Raw genomic sequence first — 18,907 nt, forward strand, 5'->3', positions numbered from 1 at the left:
AGCACTGCAGTAAAAGGTCCCCCTCCTGAGAAGGACCTCAGCAACAGACCCCCGGGGCGCACAGCCCCGCTGTCTGTGCCCCGCTGCTGTCCGGGCAGCGCAGCTAACGAACCCTTTTCTACCTTCGTCCTTTGTCTTTGGTAAATTCCTTTACTACCTGCACACGGGTGCACTGAATCCCACAACAGGTCTTACAGATGCTAATAAAAACACTTGAATAATTAATGTTAATTAGGTTAATTAACAGGTAAATAAGAAAAAAATACTGAAGGGAAAGCCTAGATACTTTTCCGAACAAGGTGGAAATTTTAAAGGGACTCATCCCAAAAGGGTAAAAAAAACTCTAGACAGTTATTTAACAATGGGATAAATAAAATGGACACTAATGGGATTAAATCGAAGGCTTGATACAGCACTACCTGAGGTTGGGTGTGCCAGAGGGACCACAATTGGTCCCTAACATTGTGAGGCCCCAAGAAAGTCCAATCCATTCACCCCAGTTTAAAATGTTTGTTTATTTATTTAAAAGGTGGGAAGAAAATTACACTGATCAACAGATACTTAGGGCAACAGTTAATCAACAATTAATCAAGTTAAAAGATTGACGAGAGGGCCTGAGGCTCCAGCTCAGCCCCTCTCTGGGGGCCCGAGAGCCTCTTACACAAAACAGATAAAATGGTCTGAATAAAAACTGGGGAAAAGTAAGGAAAATTTCTATGACTCTCTGTGAGACCGAGACTTGTGGACAGGGTTTTAATGGAAACGAACGTTTAAGGTATAAGAGCTGATAGCACTGAGATAAAAGTTTATAAAAATTAGCATGTTTAAGCGGTTAACCATAAAAAATGGTTGCATACAAAATTCTAATTGAAGTTCTTTTGACCTCCAGTTAACTCTAGAGTGCTTGCTTCAAGGAAACCCTGAGGCAAATCAGAGAGAAATGTTCAACTAATTAGGCTTTCTGCTACCTTAAGTTACTCGAGAAGCATTGTCAAGTGCGTGGAGATAAACCTTAGGTGTATATTTTATGGGAAAATGTCTTTAATATAAATATTCCAAAATTAAGATGGAATTCCTAAACAATCTGATTGCCCTGGTATAATGTTATCAGTCATAATTCTAACTATGATCTTAAAATGTCGTATGTCACAGAAATAGCCACGTTTCTTATCAATCGCATTGTAATCAGATCTTTAACCATGTCATTTTGTCTTGTCATTTATAATCATTGTTTTACTCTGATGCTTTTATAAAATGAAGATCTTCAAGAAGATTCACAAAAAGGACTTTCTGACAAGTGTAAGTTTCTGATAGTTATTAGATCATATCACTGAACTGGGTAAGAAATCACAAGGCTCTAAGGGAGACGTGACGAAGTCATCCATGTCGAAAGGAATTAACTACATGGGGCTGAGTGAACTGATAGACACGATTTGTAATTTTACGGCTTTTTCTGAAATATACTGGCTTTTAATCTTTGTTTTCCAGAAAAACCTTCTCTCTTATGTTATGAGCACGGCAAGTGGTAAGGTATACCTCTGTAAACAAAGATGAGACATTTCTCTTTCTCTCTCCACCTGATCCCTCCAGAATTTGGCTTCTCCAGCTGTTTCCCTTCTAAACTTGATGGTTTATTGTGACCAGATTATAACTAGATTTTACTAATCATCGTTTTAATTTGCTGTCATTGGTTACAAATTATTTATGGATTGTGTCTCCTTCTGTTGTACTAGCCCCTTATTGATGTTGCTGGCTGTATTACCTGTATCTTGCATGTTCTAGAAGACCGTTGTTACCAAATGTGTAACTAGGCCTTGGACAAAATGATACTAAAAGTCTTGAGACAGATGATCACATACATAAAACTCTATGTAGAATAATTTTAATAGTGCAAAGCTAGATATGGGAAGAAGCAAAATGGGAGGACATTTCTTGGACTAGTAAGACAGCTGATCCAGAGAATTTTAGGTGATCAACAGGGCCTGATCCAAAGTTAACACATTGAATGGACTATCAACAGAATCTTTGCCAAATCTAGGAATGAGCCTTCCTAGTGCTGTAGGACAAAACTGATCATGAAATGCCTCCCAAACATTGGTTGAATTTATGACAAAGAGGAGGTACTTGGACAAAGAATGTCACCTGCCATATCAGTAACAAAGGATGTTTGACTGTCAAGACACCAGGCACTGAGTTCTGGAGAGGGAGGTGCCACGATGGCAGAGTAGAGAGACTCACAGCTCACCCTTTCCCACTAATACACTAAGAATTACATCTGCAAACTCATCGAATCGCATAGAACACCTACTGAGCTCTGGCAGAGTGTCTCTTGCTTAGAAATACAGGAGGATTTGCATAAAATTTGGTAAGAGAGAAAAAGAAAAAGAAAATCGGTGCAGGGCCAGTTCTGCAGAGAGGGGGCAGTAAAGGAAGAAAGGCACCCTCACGCTGGGAAGCCTCCTCTCCAACTGGGAGATCAGCAGGGACAGAAGTGGAGGTTCTGAGGCTTGGAGGAGAAAGTCCCAGCCCCTTGGCAGACACAACTAGGAGAAACTGACACAGAGGGTCCCTGTGATCCCTAGCCCTAGACTCAGGTTGGCAGGGACAAGCCGGAGATCTGTGATGAGTCCAGGGAGAGGGCTGGGGCCTGCTGCACAGAGGCAGCCTCAGGGAACTAGAGGGCCGTGTGAACCCTGGCTGGGGGTGTGTGCGGAACAGAACAGCCTGGGACCCCCATAAGAAAACCCCCTTGTTGCTGTGCATAGGGAAGAGGGGCACAAAGCAGCCAAGCCATAGCCACTGCCTCTGCTTGGCTCCATTGTTGGTGAATCCTCAGAGAAGGGAAGTGGGGCTTAGTCATAGCCATTGCTGCTGCAAGCTTAATTCATACCCAGGGGCCTTGCAACTTCACAGGCAGGACTGAGATTTCTTTACAGCCTCAGGCAGAGAGGGTGAATTTGTTCCATAGGTTCCTTTATTGACCCACACCTCTGGGATGAACAGGCAGTGAGCAAAGTTCTGGCTGACAATAGGGGCGAGTATGGGTGTTTACAACAGGCTTGTGTACATAATGTACGTGGAGGTGGGGCTGTGTTCTGTGCTGACCCTGCGGTGCACCACGGATTCAGGCATGTGACTGCATGCTGTCTATGGCAGGTCCTAGTGCCTGACATTGGTGGACTGCACTGGTGGTTCCTGGGGCTCAGAACCTGGGGGACACCAGAGCAGGTGGCCGACATTCCTGCAACTAAGGCAGGAACAAAAGCAACATCAGCAAAGAGTACTTTGTAAGCCCACATAACACATGACAGACGACTCCACAGAGAGCACTGCCCAGGGGCCAGCTCCTGTGGAGGTACACTCAGAGACGCTTCTTCCCAGTGGAAGCACTCCAACCTTGCCGACCACACACTGCAGCTCAGAAACAGGTCTAGAAGCCTCTATGCCAGCAACAGGAGCAGACCCAGACCCTGTCAAGGCTGTGACAACCACAGAACGAAAAAGGAGGCCCCGCTCAACAACAACAATCAGGGCAGGCTCTGATCACACAGCACCAACCACACCCCCAATCAAAGGGACAACAGCCGACACACATGGAAGAAAGACGTGGCAGCCACCCATACCAAGAACAGCCATCACAGCAACACTGTCAGACACACACAGTCTACACGGGAATGCTCCCACTTTAAATACAAGAAATAAAACTGCCTTCAAGACCACAGTAGATAACTGATGCTCCTAAATCCACAGAGCCAGAGAGATATAAGTAAAATGAAGAAGCAGAGGAACCTCTGCCAATTAAATGAACAAGAGAAATCCCCTGAAAGAATGAACAATGAGATAGACCTCAACAGTGTACTACATCCTGATTTCAAAAAGGGGCTGATAAAAGCACTGAAGGAAATAAAAGAGACTATGAATAGAGACAGAAAATGCTATGAAAAGGAAACAAAAACTATGAAGAGGAGCCAGTTAAAAACAGAAAACTCAATGGCTGAGATAAAAGCCTAACTAAAGGCAGTCAAAAGCAGACTAGACAATGCAGAGGAATGAACAAGTGATTTAGAAGACAGGATAACAGAAATCACCCAATCAGAATAGCAGATAGAAAAGCAAGTAAAAACCACTGAAAGCAATATAAGGGACCTATGGGATAATATAAAGCATGCCAACCTGACAACCAGAAGGAGAAGAAAGAGAAAAAGTGATTGAAAAAGTATTTGGAGAAATCATGACTGAAAACTTTCCAAACCTAAAGAAGGAAACAGATATCCAAGTACAGGAGGATCTCAAATAAGAAAAACCCAAAGAGACCTACACCAAGGCATACTATAATTAAATGGGTCAAAGTTAAAGATAAAGAAATGATTCTAAAGGCAGCAAGAGAAAAACAAAGATTTAGTTACACGGGAACTCCCATAAGGCTTTCAGCTGATTTTTCTACACAAACACTGCAGGCCAGAAGGGAGTGGCAAAGTCTTGAATGAGGAAAAGCTGCAACCTAGGACACTCCATCTGGCAGGACTATCCTTTAGAGCAGAAGGAGAAATAAAGAATGCCACAGACAAGCAGAAACTGAAAGAATTCAGAAATACTAAACCTATCCTAAAAGAAATATTGAAAGATGTACTCTAAATGGAGAAGCAGGAAGCTAGAGAAATGAGAAAACCATAACCAGAAATGTGATAACTACAGTGAGCAGCAAGAGAATAAATATAAAGATGTTAAAAAAAAAAAAAAAGACATCAACATCATACAAAGTGGGAGAGGGGAGCAAGGAAATACACTTTTTTTCTTTTAGTCCTCATTCTTTTTAGGATGTGTTTGAGCCTACATGACTACCAGTCTAAAACAAACAGATATAGTAATGGGTTAACATACTTAAAAAAACAGGGTAAGCACAAATCAAAAGCATACAATAAAGCTATAAAACCCAAAAAGAAACCAAGCTAGTGCAAAAGAAAATTATCAAACCACAAAAAGAAAAACAGAAAGGAAAATAAAGAACAAAGAAGAAATACCAGTCAACTGGAAAACAAAGTTCAAAATGGCAATAAACACACATCTATCAGTAAGTACTATTAATGCCAATGGACTAAATGCTCCAATCAAAAGACGTAGAGTAGCAGATTGGATAATAAAAACAAAAGCCTACAATATGCTGCCTACAAGAGACCCACTTTAGAGTGAAGGACACACATAGATTGAAAGTGAGAGGACGGAAGAAGATATTTCATGCAAATGGAAATGACAAGAAAGTGGGAGCAGCAATACCCATATCAGACAAAATAGACTTTAAAGCAAAGGCCATAGAAAGAGACAAAGTAGGGCACTGCACAACGATCAGAGAGGCAGTACGGCCATGGAGAGAGACAAAGTAGGGCACTGCACAACGATCAGAGAGGTAGTACAGGTGAGGAGGTGACACTAGGTCACATGTATGTACCCAGTATAGGAGCACCTAAATATATAAGACAAAAACTAACAGACATAAAGGGAGAAACTGATGGGAACACACTCGTAGTAGGAGATTTTAACACCTTACTAACATCATTGGAAATGTCTTCCAGACAGAAACTCAATAAGACAATGGAGATCCTAAATGACACAATAGAACAGTTGGACTTGGTCAATATTTTAAGGACTTTACATCCCTCCAAAACAGAATATACATTTTTTTTCAAGTGCTCATGGAACATTCTCTAGGCTAGACCACATACTCAGGCACAAAAGAAGCCTCAACAAATTTAAGAGGATAGAAATTATTTCAAGCATCTTCTCTGACCACAATGGCATGAAACTAGAAATCAACCACAGAAAAACAAATGAGAAAAAAAAAAATGACAGCATGGAGACTAAACAACATGCTACTAAAAAAACCAATGGGTCAATGATGAACTCAAAGAAGAAATTTAACAATACCTTGAGATAAATGACAATGAAAACTCAACCACACAAAATCTATGGGATGCAACAAAAGCAGTCCTAAGAGGGAAGTTCACAGCAATATAGGCTTCCTCAAAAAACAAGAACAATCTCAAATAAACAACCTAACCTACCACCTAAAAGAATTAGAAAAAGAAGAACCAACAAAACCTAAAGTCAGCAGAAGGAAAGAAATAATAAAGATCAGGGAGTAAAGAAATAAAATAAAGATTAAAAAAATAGAAAAAATCAATCAAACCAAGAGTTGGCTTTTCAAAAGAATAAACAAAATAGGCAAACTTCTGACCAGGCTCACCCCAAAGAAAAGGGAGAGAGAACACAGATAAACAAAATAAGAAATGAAAATGAAGACATTACAATCAATACCACAGAAATTTAAAAAATCATAAGAGAATACTATGAACAAATATATGGCAATAAATTGGACAACTTAGAAGAAATGGACAAGTTTCTAGAAACATACAGTCCACCAAAACTGAATCAAGAAGAAATAGATTATTTGACCAATCAGACCAATCACTAGAAGTGAAATAGAATCAGCAATAAAAACCTCCCTACAAACAAAAGTCCAGGACCAGATGGCTCCACTGGGGAATTCTATCAAACACACAAAGAAGAGCTCATACCGAACCTTCCCAAACTCTTCCAAAGACTGAAGAAGAAGGAATACTCTCAAACTTATTCTATGGAGCCACCATCACCCTGATACCAAAGCCAGACAAAGATACTATCAAAAAAGAAAACTATAGCCCAATATCCTTGATGAACAAAGATGCAAAAATCCTCAAAACATATTAGCAAACAGAATCCAACAACACATAAAAAAGATTCTACACCATGATCAAGTTGGGTTCATTCCAGGCACACAAGGATGGTACAACACACATAAATCAATGTGATACACCACTTCAGCAAAAGAAATGACAAAAATCACTTGATCATATCAATAGATGCATAAAAAACATTTGATAAAATTCAACAGCTATTTATGATAAAAACTCTAACCAAAGTAACTCTATACTGAGGGAACATATGTAGCCCCCCAATCGTGTGAACAAAGGAATGAGACTTGGGCTGGAGTGGTAAACAAGTTATAAAAGCTGCAGACTCTGAGGTGAGAAGGCTGGTTAGCCAATGACAGGCAAGATCCCCAGCGGGGGGCAACCTAAGACAGGCACGGCCGCCTGAGTCAGAAAGAATGTTGTCAAGTAGCTATTTTCCTATACGTTCCGCCCTGATAAGATGTAAGGCTCACTGGCTCCATGACGAGTGTAATCTATCAAAAATATCAAAGGATCTTAAGATCCTGACCTTAACACAATCTGTGTGTCTAGGGAGTCATAAAATGTCAAACCATAGTTAAACATTTTCCCTATTGTTCTCTTTTGCTTTATAAGCCTGTGTAGTTTAATAAACTTTTAGAGTAGCCATCAGCTCTCTCCGCATATGGGGTGTGTGTGTACATTGATATTATGACGCCAACAACCTATCTCAGCATAATAAAAGCTATTTAGGACAAACCTACAGCCAGCACATTATTCAATGGTGAAAAGTTGAAAGCCTTCCTGCTAAAATCTGGAACAACACAAGGACGCCCACTCTCACCACTTCAATTCAACATAGTCTTGGAAATCCCAGCCATGGCAATTAGACAAGAAAAAGAAATGAAAGGGATCCAAATTGGAAGAGAAGAGGTAAAATTGTCATTATATGCAGATGACATGATACTATATATAGAAAACCCTAAATGCTCCACACAAAAACTACTAGAGCTGGTAAAAGCATTTGGCAATGTAGCAGGATATAAGATTACCATACAGAAATCTGTTGCATTTCTTTATACCAACAAGGAAATATCAGAAAAGGAAAGTAAAGACACAATCCTTTTTTTTTAAAGTGCATCCAAAACAATAAAATACTTAGGAATAAATCTGACCAAGGAAGTGAAAGACTTACACACAGAGAACTACAAAACATTGACTAAGAAAATTAAATATGACGTAAAGAAGTGGAAAGATATCCCATGTTCTTGGGTTGGAAGAATTAATATTGTTTAAAATGGCAAAACAACCCAAAGCAATCTACAGATGTAATGTGATCCCTATCAAATTACTCAGGACATGTTTCACAGAACCAGAACAAATAATCCTAAAATTTATATGAAATCACTAAAGACTCAGAATTGCCAAAGTAATATTGAAGAGAAAGAACAAAGCTGGAGGAATAATCCTCCCAGACTTCAGACAATACTACAGAGCTACAGTAATCAAAAGAGTGTGGTATTGGCACAAAAACAGACACACAGATCAATGGAACAGATCAGAGAGCCCAGAGACAAACCCTCACGCCCACAGTCAACTAATCTTTGACAAAGAAGACAAGAAGATACAGTGGAGAAAAGACAGTCTCTTCAGCAAATGGCGTTGGGAAAGCTGGACAGCCACTTGTAAATCAGTGAAGTGAGAACACTCCCTCACGCCATACACAAAAATAAACTCAAAATGGCTTGAAGACTTAAACGTAAGACAAGACACTGTAAACCTCCCAGAAGAAAGCGCAGCAAAGCATTCTCTGACACAGATCTCAGCAGTGTTCTCCTCGGGCAGTCTACCCAGGCAATAGAAGTAAAAGCAAGAATAAACAGATGGGACCCAATTAAGCTTATAAGCTTTTGCACAGCAAAGGAAACTAAAAACAAAACGAAAAGACAACCTACGGAATGGGAGAACATATTTGCATACGATGCAACTGACAAGGGCTCAATTTCCAGAACATACAAACAGCTCATACAACTTAATAACCAAAAAACAAACAAGCCAATCCAAAAATGGGCAGAAGACCTAACCAAGCAATTCCCCAGTGAAGACATACAAATGGCCAACAGGCTCATGAAAAAATGCTCAGTGTTGCTAATCATTAGAGTAATGCAAATCCAAACTACAATGCGGTATCACCTCACACCAGTCAGAATGGCCATCATTCCAAAGCCCGTGAATGATAAATGCTGGAGAGGCTGTGAGAAAAGGGAGCCCTCCTACACTGTTGTGGGAATGCAGTTTGGTGCAGCTGTTATGGAAAACAGTATGGAGATTCCTCAACAGACTGAAAATAGACTTTCCCAGCAATCCCACTCCTGGGCATATATCCAGAGGGAACCATAATTCAAAAAGACACATGCACCCCAATATTCACAGCAGCACTATTTACAATAGCCAAGACATGGAAACAGCCTAAATGTCCATCGACAGATGACTGGATAAAGAAGATGTGAATATATTTATGTAATGGAATACTACTCAGCCATAAAAACGAATGAAAGAGTGCCATTTGCAGCAACATGGATGGACCTGGAGATCGTCATTCTAAGAGAAGTAAGCCAGAAAGAGAAAGAAAAATACCATATGATATCACTTATATGTGGAATCTTTAAAAAAGAAAAAAGGCAAATGAACTTATTTGCAAAACAGAAACAGACTCACAGACATAGAGAATAAACTTACGGTTGCCAGTGGGTAAAGGTGGTGGGAAGGGATAAATTGGGAGTTTGAGATTGGCAGATACTAACTACTATATATAAAACAGATAAACAACAAACAAATTTCTTCTGTGTGGCACAGAGAAATTTATTCAATATCTTACATTGGCCTGTAATGAAAAAGAATATGAAAAGGAATATATGTATGTATATGTGTGACTGAAACATTACTTTGTACGCCAGAAATTGACCTTGACTTCTAATGGGCAGAACAATTCTCAGAGATTTCTAAGATGCTCTTCCTGGATTATGATCCTCATATTTGGCTCAGGTTAAATTTTCCATTTCTTTCTTAGATAAACTGATTAAGTTTTCATTGACATAAGAGTTATTAAATCTTTTAAAATATCTTGTCAGGTTTCAGCCAGGACAAACAGTAACTAGTTCTGGCAGTATTAAACAAGCCCATGGACACAAGAGGCGTCCTCAAAGAGGTGTAAAGGTTGCTCCCTTCCCCAGATCCAGAGTCACCCTCAAAGACAGCCCAAGGGAGCTGACAGCCTGCATGTCTCAGGCAGGCAGAACACCAAGCCGTGGTCTTAGGGCACAAAACGAGACAAGAAAAAAGACAGTAGCTATCCTTGGTAGAGAAAGGATAAGTAACCAGTGGGTTTGGTTTGGAAAGGAAGCAACAACGTGAAGTTTTATTTTCCCTCTCAGCTGGGCACTATAGACAGAGATTTGGGAGCGCTGACTCCGGTAAGAGTTCTCAGCTCTCTCTGGCTTCTGTCAGCTCTCCCAAGATCCTCTCTGCAGGCTCCAGTTTTCCATTGATTTTATTGTTAGCTTCCTTGGCTGTATAAGGGAATAACACAGCGGTTTACCAGAGACCCCTCGGAGTCCCATCAGTTCTGGGAGGAGAACTGGGGGTCTCCTTTGGGGGTAGATATGAAGGCATTTGGGTTGATGTTGAAAGATTCCCTTTGAGGACCATCTTCTTTCCAGTGTCCCAGTTGATTCCAATGGTGACATGGCTCAGTGGGCCAGGCTTTAATGAGGTCCCTAGAAGAGTCTGACGCGGGGGTCTTATTTTAGATGCTGGGCCTCGGAGCTGCATTAGCTACAAAGCTAATAGTTTGGTGGACTTTTCATTATGACCTTGTGTCTTTACAGTTTCATTAGCCTTTTGTAACTAATTTTAAATGGAGGTATTTTGGGATTTTGAAGCCTTCTGGAAGCTTCCACATACCAATAAAAATCAGTATCCCGTTTGCTTTCTTTGATTTGGGAAACTTTGCTTTCAAGTCCACTCCTTAAACGAGCACACCTATTTACAACATTCCTCACGTGCAGCACCGTGACTCTAGGTGGTTGTGGTGAGACCTTGCCAGCTTTGTAATCTCTGCAGCTCCTGGGGCCACGGCTCCCAGATACAAACTGGCCAGTCGTGCCAGGGGGTGGCGAGCTGCTTTCTTTGAGCGGAGCCTTTGGTGCCCTGGGAGCCCGACGGACTCCTCGAGGGCTGTGCTGCTAGGTGGAGGTTCTGCCAGACTCACTGTGCATCTCACTGCTCCAAAATTTCCCTGAGATTGGTGGGTGACCCAGAGTCAATATAACCCATCCCACGGCCAACGTATCCCAACACGGGAGTCCTCAGGTTAGGAGGCCAACCTGTTCCTACCAGGTTATGGGGCTTCTTTTTCACTTGTGGATTCCTACTAGCCCTCAGTCTGCACATAAGATTTTACTCCCACAAGGCCTGGCACTGGACCCAGGCCAGCATAAATTGGACCTAGTTCATTTCTAGACCTAGTTTGTTTTTTAAGACAGACCCAATCCCACTCTGGCTGGTAAACACCAAGAGTTTCTAATGTGGAGTGTGAGGGTGGGGAAGGACTGGCCAGCAGACGTCCACAAATGAGGACTGCAGACCACGGGCTCCATGCGAGTAGGAACCTGTGCACTGCCACTTACAGTTCCCACGTATGTCTTGAGGCAAGTTCAAGGGACTAGGGTTTTCCACTCAAATAGGGAACCACGGATCCTGTGTCCTGGGGGATCATTCCCAGTGCACATTCACGGCGAGGCTGCAGGGACACACGTGAGGATGGTCGGCCCCTTGTCTCCAACAACCGATAGTCCTCCTTCTCAGGCTAATTAGAGAAGCTGCACCTTCACACTTCAGGTTCAGACCTTGAGTCTGGTCCAGACAAAGGTACTGGAAGGACACTAACCCTTAACGGGATGAGGGGCCAGCAGAGGGGCCAGAGCAGAGGGAGAGTAAGCCCCGGGGTGGCGGGCCCTGCCAGATGTCACCCCAGGGCCCATTCTGCCCTCCTCCCTCACCCACAGCACCCCACTTTGGGTGGGTTAGTTACGTGCCTTCCTCTAAACCTTGACTTCCCAGGCGGTGACCGTGGGAAACAGTCTCGGCCAATGGGAGGGAAGAGGAAGCCGGCTGCATGAGCCCACAGGAACCATGGTGCTCCCGGTGGAGAACAGAACCAAGTCAGCACACCCTCGGCTCTTGGCCTGCCTCTCGCTTTGTGCTGCGTGGATGTGGACACAGGGCCTGGAGGTCCAGGAAGGATAGAAAGCCCTCACTGCGGGCAGCGGACAGGAGGAGAGGAGGCGCCTAGCTCGGGACGACCCCGAGCTCCCGGGCCAGCTTCTAGCCTTCCTCCCCGTCCCTGCTGGGTGAGAGCTCATCAGGGGGCCCCTGTGCCACACACCCAAGGTAGTCATCACTGATGCCAAGGGACAGGCCTCTGGCGCAGCTCCTGCTCTCAGACTCGCGTTTGCTGCCTGTGTCCCCAGCACTCCCAGTTTGCTGCTCTGGCCCCTAAAAAGCAGACCAAGCCCCTGCACCCCAGGTCCACAGTTCCTCCGGGAACGCCCTTCCTTTCTCCCCCAAGACAGGAGGCTCCTCCCCAGAAAGCCTGCTGCACAAACACACCACCACTGGGAACGGAAGCCACCAGGAAGTCTGGCAAAGTGGCCAGAGAAGAGGCTTATACTGGTCGTTAAAATTAGACAAGTGAATGTCATTCATCCTTCAATTCATGCTACAATGTGGATGAACCCTGAGGACGTTACACTCAGTGAAATAAGCAGACACAGAAGGACAAACGCTCTGATTCCACTCTCATGAGGTGAGGCCCCTGGGAGAGTCACAGTCACAGAGTCAGGAAGCAGATCCCGGGGCCAGGGGCTGGAGGCTGTTTACTGGGGACAGGGTGTCAGTTTGGGAAGTCGGACGAGTCCTGGAGGTGGATGGTGTGACGGCTGCTCAGCCACGCGAGTGTGCTTAGTGCCCCGACCTCTGCACCGAGACGGGGTTGGGGTGGCAGATTTTGGCGGCCCTTTCTGCTCCCTCATCTTCAGAGACGGCCTGCACTCTGTCTGTGGAGGGTGCATCTACTTTTACTCTAACCTGAGCTCCCAACTGCAACAACTCGTGGCCTTTGTCTCGCCTTCTGAAACAGCCTGCACTCTACGCACTATGTATTTCTCTAAACAAATCTAACTTTACTCAAATAAAAAAAAAGATGGTAAATTTTATGTTACATATATTTTACCCAAATTAAAGAAAATAAGAAAAAGAAAGTCCTGTATCATAATCTCATGGATAATTAGCTCAAGCGTTCTCCTCAGACAGCCTGGAAACCAGGCCTCCGTCTAGCCAGGAAGGCTGCCAGCAGGACCTTGGGAAAAGCAGCCCCGCCTCGGAAGGACAGGGCCCATAAAATCATACCAGGCACCCAGTTATTTGTCCAACCCTCCTATTTTCCAGACAATTCAGCAGTTCAGAAACAACAGGAAATAGAAACTACTGAGAAATAGAAACCAAACCAGAAGGGGAGGGCCCACTCTGCACTAGGCTGGCCCGAGAGCACAACTGCTCCAACTCAGCCTCGAGAAACATCGTCTCCTTCGTTCACTCTGCGGGCAGCACCTGCTTTCCCCAACGCCAACATGTACAAGGAGGAGCACGAGGTGGGGGTGCTGGGGGTTCCTCAGAACCCGGCCCCCGTGATGGCCACCATGATCCAGATCCCCACGGAGACCTCCGTGCCCGACCACATCGTCTGGTCCCTGTTCAACAGCCTCTTCATGAACTGGTTCTGCCTGGGCTTCGTGGCATTCGCCTACTCTGTGAAGGTGGGTAGGTGCCTGGGGGAAGGAGCGTGAGCCCGGAGAGGCCCCTGCCCAGACGGCACGTGGGCTGTGGGAGGCCTTGTACATATAGTTCTGCACGTGTGTGTGTGTGTGTGTGTGTGTGTGTGTATGTGCGCGCACGCCCAGGCGTGCAGGTTGTGGTGAGGTTGCAGGGGTGCGTGGGGAAGACCAGGGTCAGCCTTTTGCCCCGTGGTGGGGCGGGCGGCCAGTAGGAGGCCAGAGCAGAGGGACGGTGAGCCCTGGGGCCTCCTGGACAGGCTGAGAGTCTGTGAGGAGGGAGATCCAGGCCCCAGGAGGGGAGGGAGGGCCCACCGGGCACGGTCCTGCTCAGGCTGTGGGGGGACGGGTAGGGGTGGGTCCCCACATGGGTAAATGGACACTGGGGGACCAGCAGGGGAGGACCTGAGTCTTGGTACCAGGCTCGTACCTAGCCCAGACCCAGGTTCCCCTCACCATCTCTTCTCCCCCAGTCCAGGGACCGGAAGATGGTGGGCGACATCACTGGGGCCCAGAGCTATGCCTCCACCGCCAAGTGCCTGAACGTCTGGGCCCTGGTCCTGGGCATCCTCGGGACCATTGGAGGCATCGTTCTTCTGGTGTTTTTATACATTACAGCCAACCATATCGCATCACAGATTGCGGAGAATAATGGAGGCTACTAACAGCTACCCATGGAAGGCAGCCCAGGTCTTCCACCATCCACTGCTGTCCCTGCCCCTGGGGCTGGGAGCCTGCTCTCAACCCACCCCTTTACACAGCAGTTTATACACACACCTGATGACAACTGAATTCAATAAAGTGCACTTGTATGTGAGGGTGCAGTAATGTCCCTGGGGAGGGGGCACGGCTGGGAGTCCCCAGATGTGAGGGCGCAGTGATGTCCCCGGGGAGGGGGCACGGCTGGGAGTCCCCAGTGGCCCGACTGCAGAAGCAGATAGCAGAGCCGGTGTTTCACCTGGATGAACAGAAACCCCCAGAGGAAAGACCACTTCCTCCCTCCAAACCCGCCTGGCCCTGCTGGGTGAGCGACTGCTCAGTGTCCCGGGAAGGTCTCCCAGAAACTGGGGACCCTGGGGCATTGGGTGTGAACCTTTGCCAGAGCCTGGGCTGCACCCAGAGAGGTGGGGACCGTCCTCAGCCCAATGCGGGAGAAAGGCCCCAGACCTGTGTTCCCATCTCTGAGGCCCCAGAGGGAGTTGGTGGGTGGGGAAGGGGCACCCTGCCACAGACCACCGTGCCCTGCACACTATCCCGAGTGTGCTGGGCGTCACCCTGGGGAGGCAGGAGGAGCCCAGGCAGCCTCGCCTTGTGTCGAGAAGGTGACCCCTTCTCCACCTGCCCCTGGACACGCCCAGAGAGCTGAGGCCAAGACCTGCTGGCTCTCACTGAAGTCTCAGCCCTTCACGCTGGGTTCCCTTCAGTCCAGGCACCCAGGAGGGAAGGGCGCCCACCCCCCGCAGTGGCCTAACTCCGAGGCCACGCTGCTTGGGGTCCTCACTGGTGGGCGGTGTCTCAGAAGAGGCTGCCCACGCTCTCTCGGGTCCCACTTCATCACGGGAGGCTCGGCCCAGGGAAGGTGGGTCCTGGAGGAGGGGAGGCTGGCAGACCTGCCCCTCTAGGCCCAAAAGGACTTTCTCCAAGCTGGGGCTGGGGGCCAGAACGCATGACCCTGACCCCAGCCCCAACAGGGAAGACTAGGCGGGTCCCACATTCCCCTGTTGGGCAGCCGTCCAGAAGGGCGATGGGCATTGAGCCCAACCCCACCTGTGCTCCACTGACTCGGGATTAGGCTCCTGCCAGGTGGAAGACCCCCTCTCTTGGCAGCTAGCAAAGAACTAGGGATCTGGAGCTTTCCAAAATAAGCAGGTGATGTCCCAGGCATCGCGCCGGGGAACTGTAGGTCCCTTCCAAGGTCCTGGGTGCTGACCGCTGGGTCCTGAGCAGCTCTAACCCTTGGAGCCACACCACCAGCTCTGGTTCTGACGTGGGCAGTTACAGTGTCCTGTGGCACCTGCAGGTGGGCGCTGCCTGGTGAGGTGGACGATCTATGCGGGGCTGAGAGAGCTGGGCGAGCTGGGAGCACTGAACGCTGGAGGGCCCAGAGCTGGGAGAACAGTGAAGTGGGAGGAGGAGGGCGCGGAGGTGGGGGAGGAGGGCAAGGAGGGGGAGAGGAGGGCAAGGAGGCGGCGGAGGAGGGCAAGGAGGCGGCGGAGGAGGGCATGCAGGCGGCGGAGGAGGGCATGCAGGCGGCGGAGGAGGGCACGGAGAGGTTGGGATGGTGGGCCAGGAGGACACAGAGCCAGGACCGGGCGCACAGGTGGGCGGCAGCAGCGTCAGAGGCCTTTCTGGACATTTTCCGAATAGCCCTGGAGAGAGAATGCTCTTCTGCTTTGCCTGGAGGAAGTCGCACCTTACGACTCCTGCTGAGGGGGCACGAGGGCGGAACAGGACACCTGTGCTCCTGGGAGGACAGAGGGTTGCTCCTGGCCGCACACCGCCGGCTCCCTTGCCAGGCACTGCTGGTCCGGAAGATTCCATCTGCCCAGCCCACCCCAGCAGGGGTCCGTGCCGCTGGGCAGCGCCTGCTCCAGACTCCAATGCTTTGCTGGCTGTTGGCCCCTTCCCACCTTGGAGTCGGTCCTTCCCAACCCAGAGCGCCAGGTCGGCTTGCCTTCCCTCCTCCAGGGCCAACCTTCCCGGGCTCTGTCCCCACGCCTGCTGACAGGAGTCAGATCGCCCGGGAGAGGGGGCTTCTCCATGGCCCGCCCTGGGACCCCCAACACCCCATTTCCTGGACTCAGGTTCTGCTGCCGGGAACAGAAAAGGGGTGTGGGTGAGGGCTGGGGCTTACTGACTAAAGAACTGCACGACCTGAAAGTTAAAATTATGTTTTATCTGGTGGGCTTTCTGAGGACGTCAAGCCGGGAGGCAGATGGCTCTGAAGGACTGCCCCGAGAGGTCGGGGAGGAGCCAGGACACAGGGGAGCTTTGTAAGACGCCAGGCGGTCGGCACATCAAAGATTACTGTTCATTAAGATCAACTACCTCGAGGGAAGGAATTTCAGGTGTCTCTGTGTCTGGGAAGATGCCAGAGTCTGGGCTCCTTGGAATCCTTCCTGTGATGTGCAGCTGAGCTCCTAGGGCCAGTGTCCGGGCTCTCCCCGCCTGAGCCCCTCAGGGCTCAGGGCTCAGGGCTCAGGGCTCAGGGTCCCGGGTGGCTGCCGTGGCTGAGGACTGGGTGGCTGCAACATCCTTTGCTTACGGACACGGCAGGTGATATCGTCCACTCACAGGAGGGCCCGCAGCTGGGGTCAGGTGGCGGGGAGGAAGGGGCAGGCGATGGCCACCCCAGCTCACACCGCACCTGCCCAGCTGGTTGTGGGCAGGGTCTGCCCCGGGGCCACCCCGTGCCCACAAGCCTGGAGGCCACGGCAAAACCGGACGGGGGGCTGATTTCCAGGGCAGGGGGGTCTCCTCCACCTGAAAAGCAGGGACCGCCGGGGCCGTCCCTCCACAGGTGGACCAAGGGCTCCTGCAGCCCTCCCACTGACGGGGACCCCGGGGTTGAGGGCTACGGACCACCAAATGCAGCCTCATGGTGGGGTCTCAGACAGCCCCAGAGCCCCCGGGACGTGGGGCTGACACCCACCTCACACGCTGGGACCAGCGGGGACTCACTTTCTTCAGTCCCTGCAGACCTCACTCTAGCAACCAGTCAGCTGCGACGTGAGCCTCAAAGCCTGCTGGCCCCACTCCCAGCTCTGAAACAGCCCTGTAACTTCTCAGGAATGTCTTTGTCTTTGTAACCCCCACCGTGTTTACTTCCCTCGGAGCACATTTGACTTGCTACTCGAATGTGTGCCTCCCAGTTGCAGATCCTAAAGCTCCCCCAAAAAGCCTTTTCTCTCTTTTGCAGGCTTCTGCGGGCTTTCTCTCTCTCTCTGTCTCGTTTTTTTTTTTTCTCGACAGGCAAGGGAGTTGGACCGAGCACAGCCCGCCCCCACAGGGCCCATCTTGGGCCGGGGCTCAGGCCCCTGGGCAGCAGAGCAGGAGGGAGAGGTGGGGCTGGGCTGTCTCAGGGGCAGGCGGGAGCTCTCAGCAGGGCGCCCTCCCCAGGTGAGAACACAGCAGCCTCACACAGGAACGCCGGCTTTTATTCAGCTGTAGACGGGGGTGTGTATAAACTGCTGTGAAGGGGTGGCCGCGGGCAGCTACTAGTATCCTCCATACTCCTTTATGATCTGTGAAACCGCCTGGAAAATCATCAGGGAGCCGGTGGCAAAAATAATGATGAACACGATGGTCAGAAGGATGCCCAGCACCAGGGCGCAGACGTTCAGGCACTTGGCGGTGGAGGCATAGCTCTGGGCCCCAAGGACGTCGCCCACCATCTTCCGGTCCCTGGACTGGGGGAGAAGAGATGGTGAGGGGGACCTGGGGCCGGGCCAGGTGAAGGCCAGGTGCCAAGACTCAGGTCCTCCCCTGCTGGTCCCCCGGTGTCCATTCACCCAGGTGGGGACCCACCCCTGCCCGTCCCCCCACAGCCTGAGCAGGACCGTGCCCGGCGGGCCCTCCCTCCCCTCCTGGGGCCTGGATCTCCCTCCTCACAGACTCTCAGCCTGTCCAGGAGGCCCCAGGGCTCACCGTCCCTCTGCTCTGGCCTCCTACTGGCCGCCCGCCCCACCACGGGGCAAAAGGCTGACCTGGTCATCCCCACGCACCCCTGCAACCTCATCACGACCTGCACACCTGGGCGTGCGCGCGCGCGCGCGCACACACACACACACACACACACACACACACACACACAGAACTGTATGCACAAGGCCTCCCACAGGCCACGTGCCGTCTGGGCAGGGGCCTCGCCGGGCTCACGCTCCTTCCCCCAGGCACCCTCCCACCTTCACGGAGTAGGCGAATGCCACGAAGCCCAGGCAGCACACGTTCAGGAAGAGGGTGTTGAACAGGGACCAGACGATGTGGTCGGGCACGGAGGTCTCACTGCGGATGTTGATCACAGTGGTTGTCACGGGGGCCGGGCTCTGGGAAGCCCCCAGCACCCCCACCTCGTGCTCCTCCTTGAGCATCTCATACGCCGGGGGTATGCCCACGTGGGCACCGGGGAAGGCGGCCTGGGCGACGCGGTTCATGGTGCCAGAAGAGAGAAGCTGCGGTCGGGACGGCGGCACGGTGCTCGGGGGACCCACCCTCTCCCCAGTAGTTTCGATTTCTCTAAAATTTCTCTTGCCTGGAGTTTTGGGAAACGGAAATGGGCTGGTACTGGGGGCGGGCTGAACCGCTGCGTGT

At 49.1% G+C, this 18,907-nt stretch overlaps 2 protein-coding genes across 2 annotated transcripts; one reads left to right on the forward strand and one right to left on the reverse strand.

The window, feature by feature from the left end:
* Positions 1–13,271: 13,271 nt before the first annotated feature.
* Positions 13,272–14,414, forward strand: LOC116152065 (interferon-induced transmembrane protein 1). Its single transcript, XM_031448065.2, has 2 exons — positions 13,272–13,582; positions 14,071–14,414. The coding sequence occupies exons 1-2, from the start codon at positions 13,397–13,399 to the stop codon at positions 14,260–14,262; spliced, it is 378 nt and encodes a 125-aa protein (XP_031303925.2). The 5' UTR covers positions 13,272–13,396; the 3' UTR covers positions 14,263–14,414.
* A 3,319-nt stretch (positions 14,415–17,733) lies between these two features.
* On the reverse strand, positions 17,734–18,853 carry LOC135322612 (interferon-induced transmembrane protein 3-like). The gene is made up of 2 exons (XM_064491910.1): positions 18,502–18,853; positions 17,734–18,006 (listed from the first exon to the last, which is right to left on the reverse strand). Exons 1-2 carry the CDS (start codon positions 18,748–18,750, stop codon positions 17,815–17,817), a joined length of 441 nt encoding a protein of 146 aa, XP_064347980.1. The 5' UTR covers positions 18,751–18,853; the 3' UTR covers positions 17,734–17,814.
* Between the last annotated feature and the right edge of the window lie 54 nt (positions 18,854–18,907).

The sequence above is a fragment of the Camelus dromedarius genome, chromosome 12 (assembly GCF_036321535.1).
Source record: "Camelus dromedarius isolate mCamDro1 chromosome 12, mCamDro1.pat, whole genome shotgun sequence".
NCBI classification, from domain to species: Eukaryota; Metazoa; Chordata; class Mammalia; order Artiodactyla; family Camelidae; genus Camelus; species Camelus dromedarius.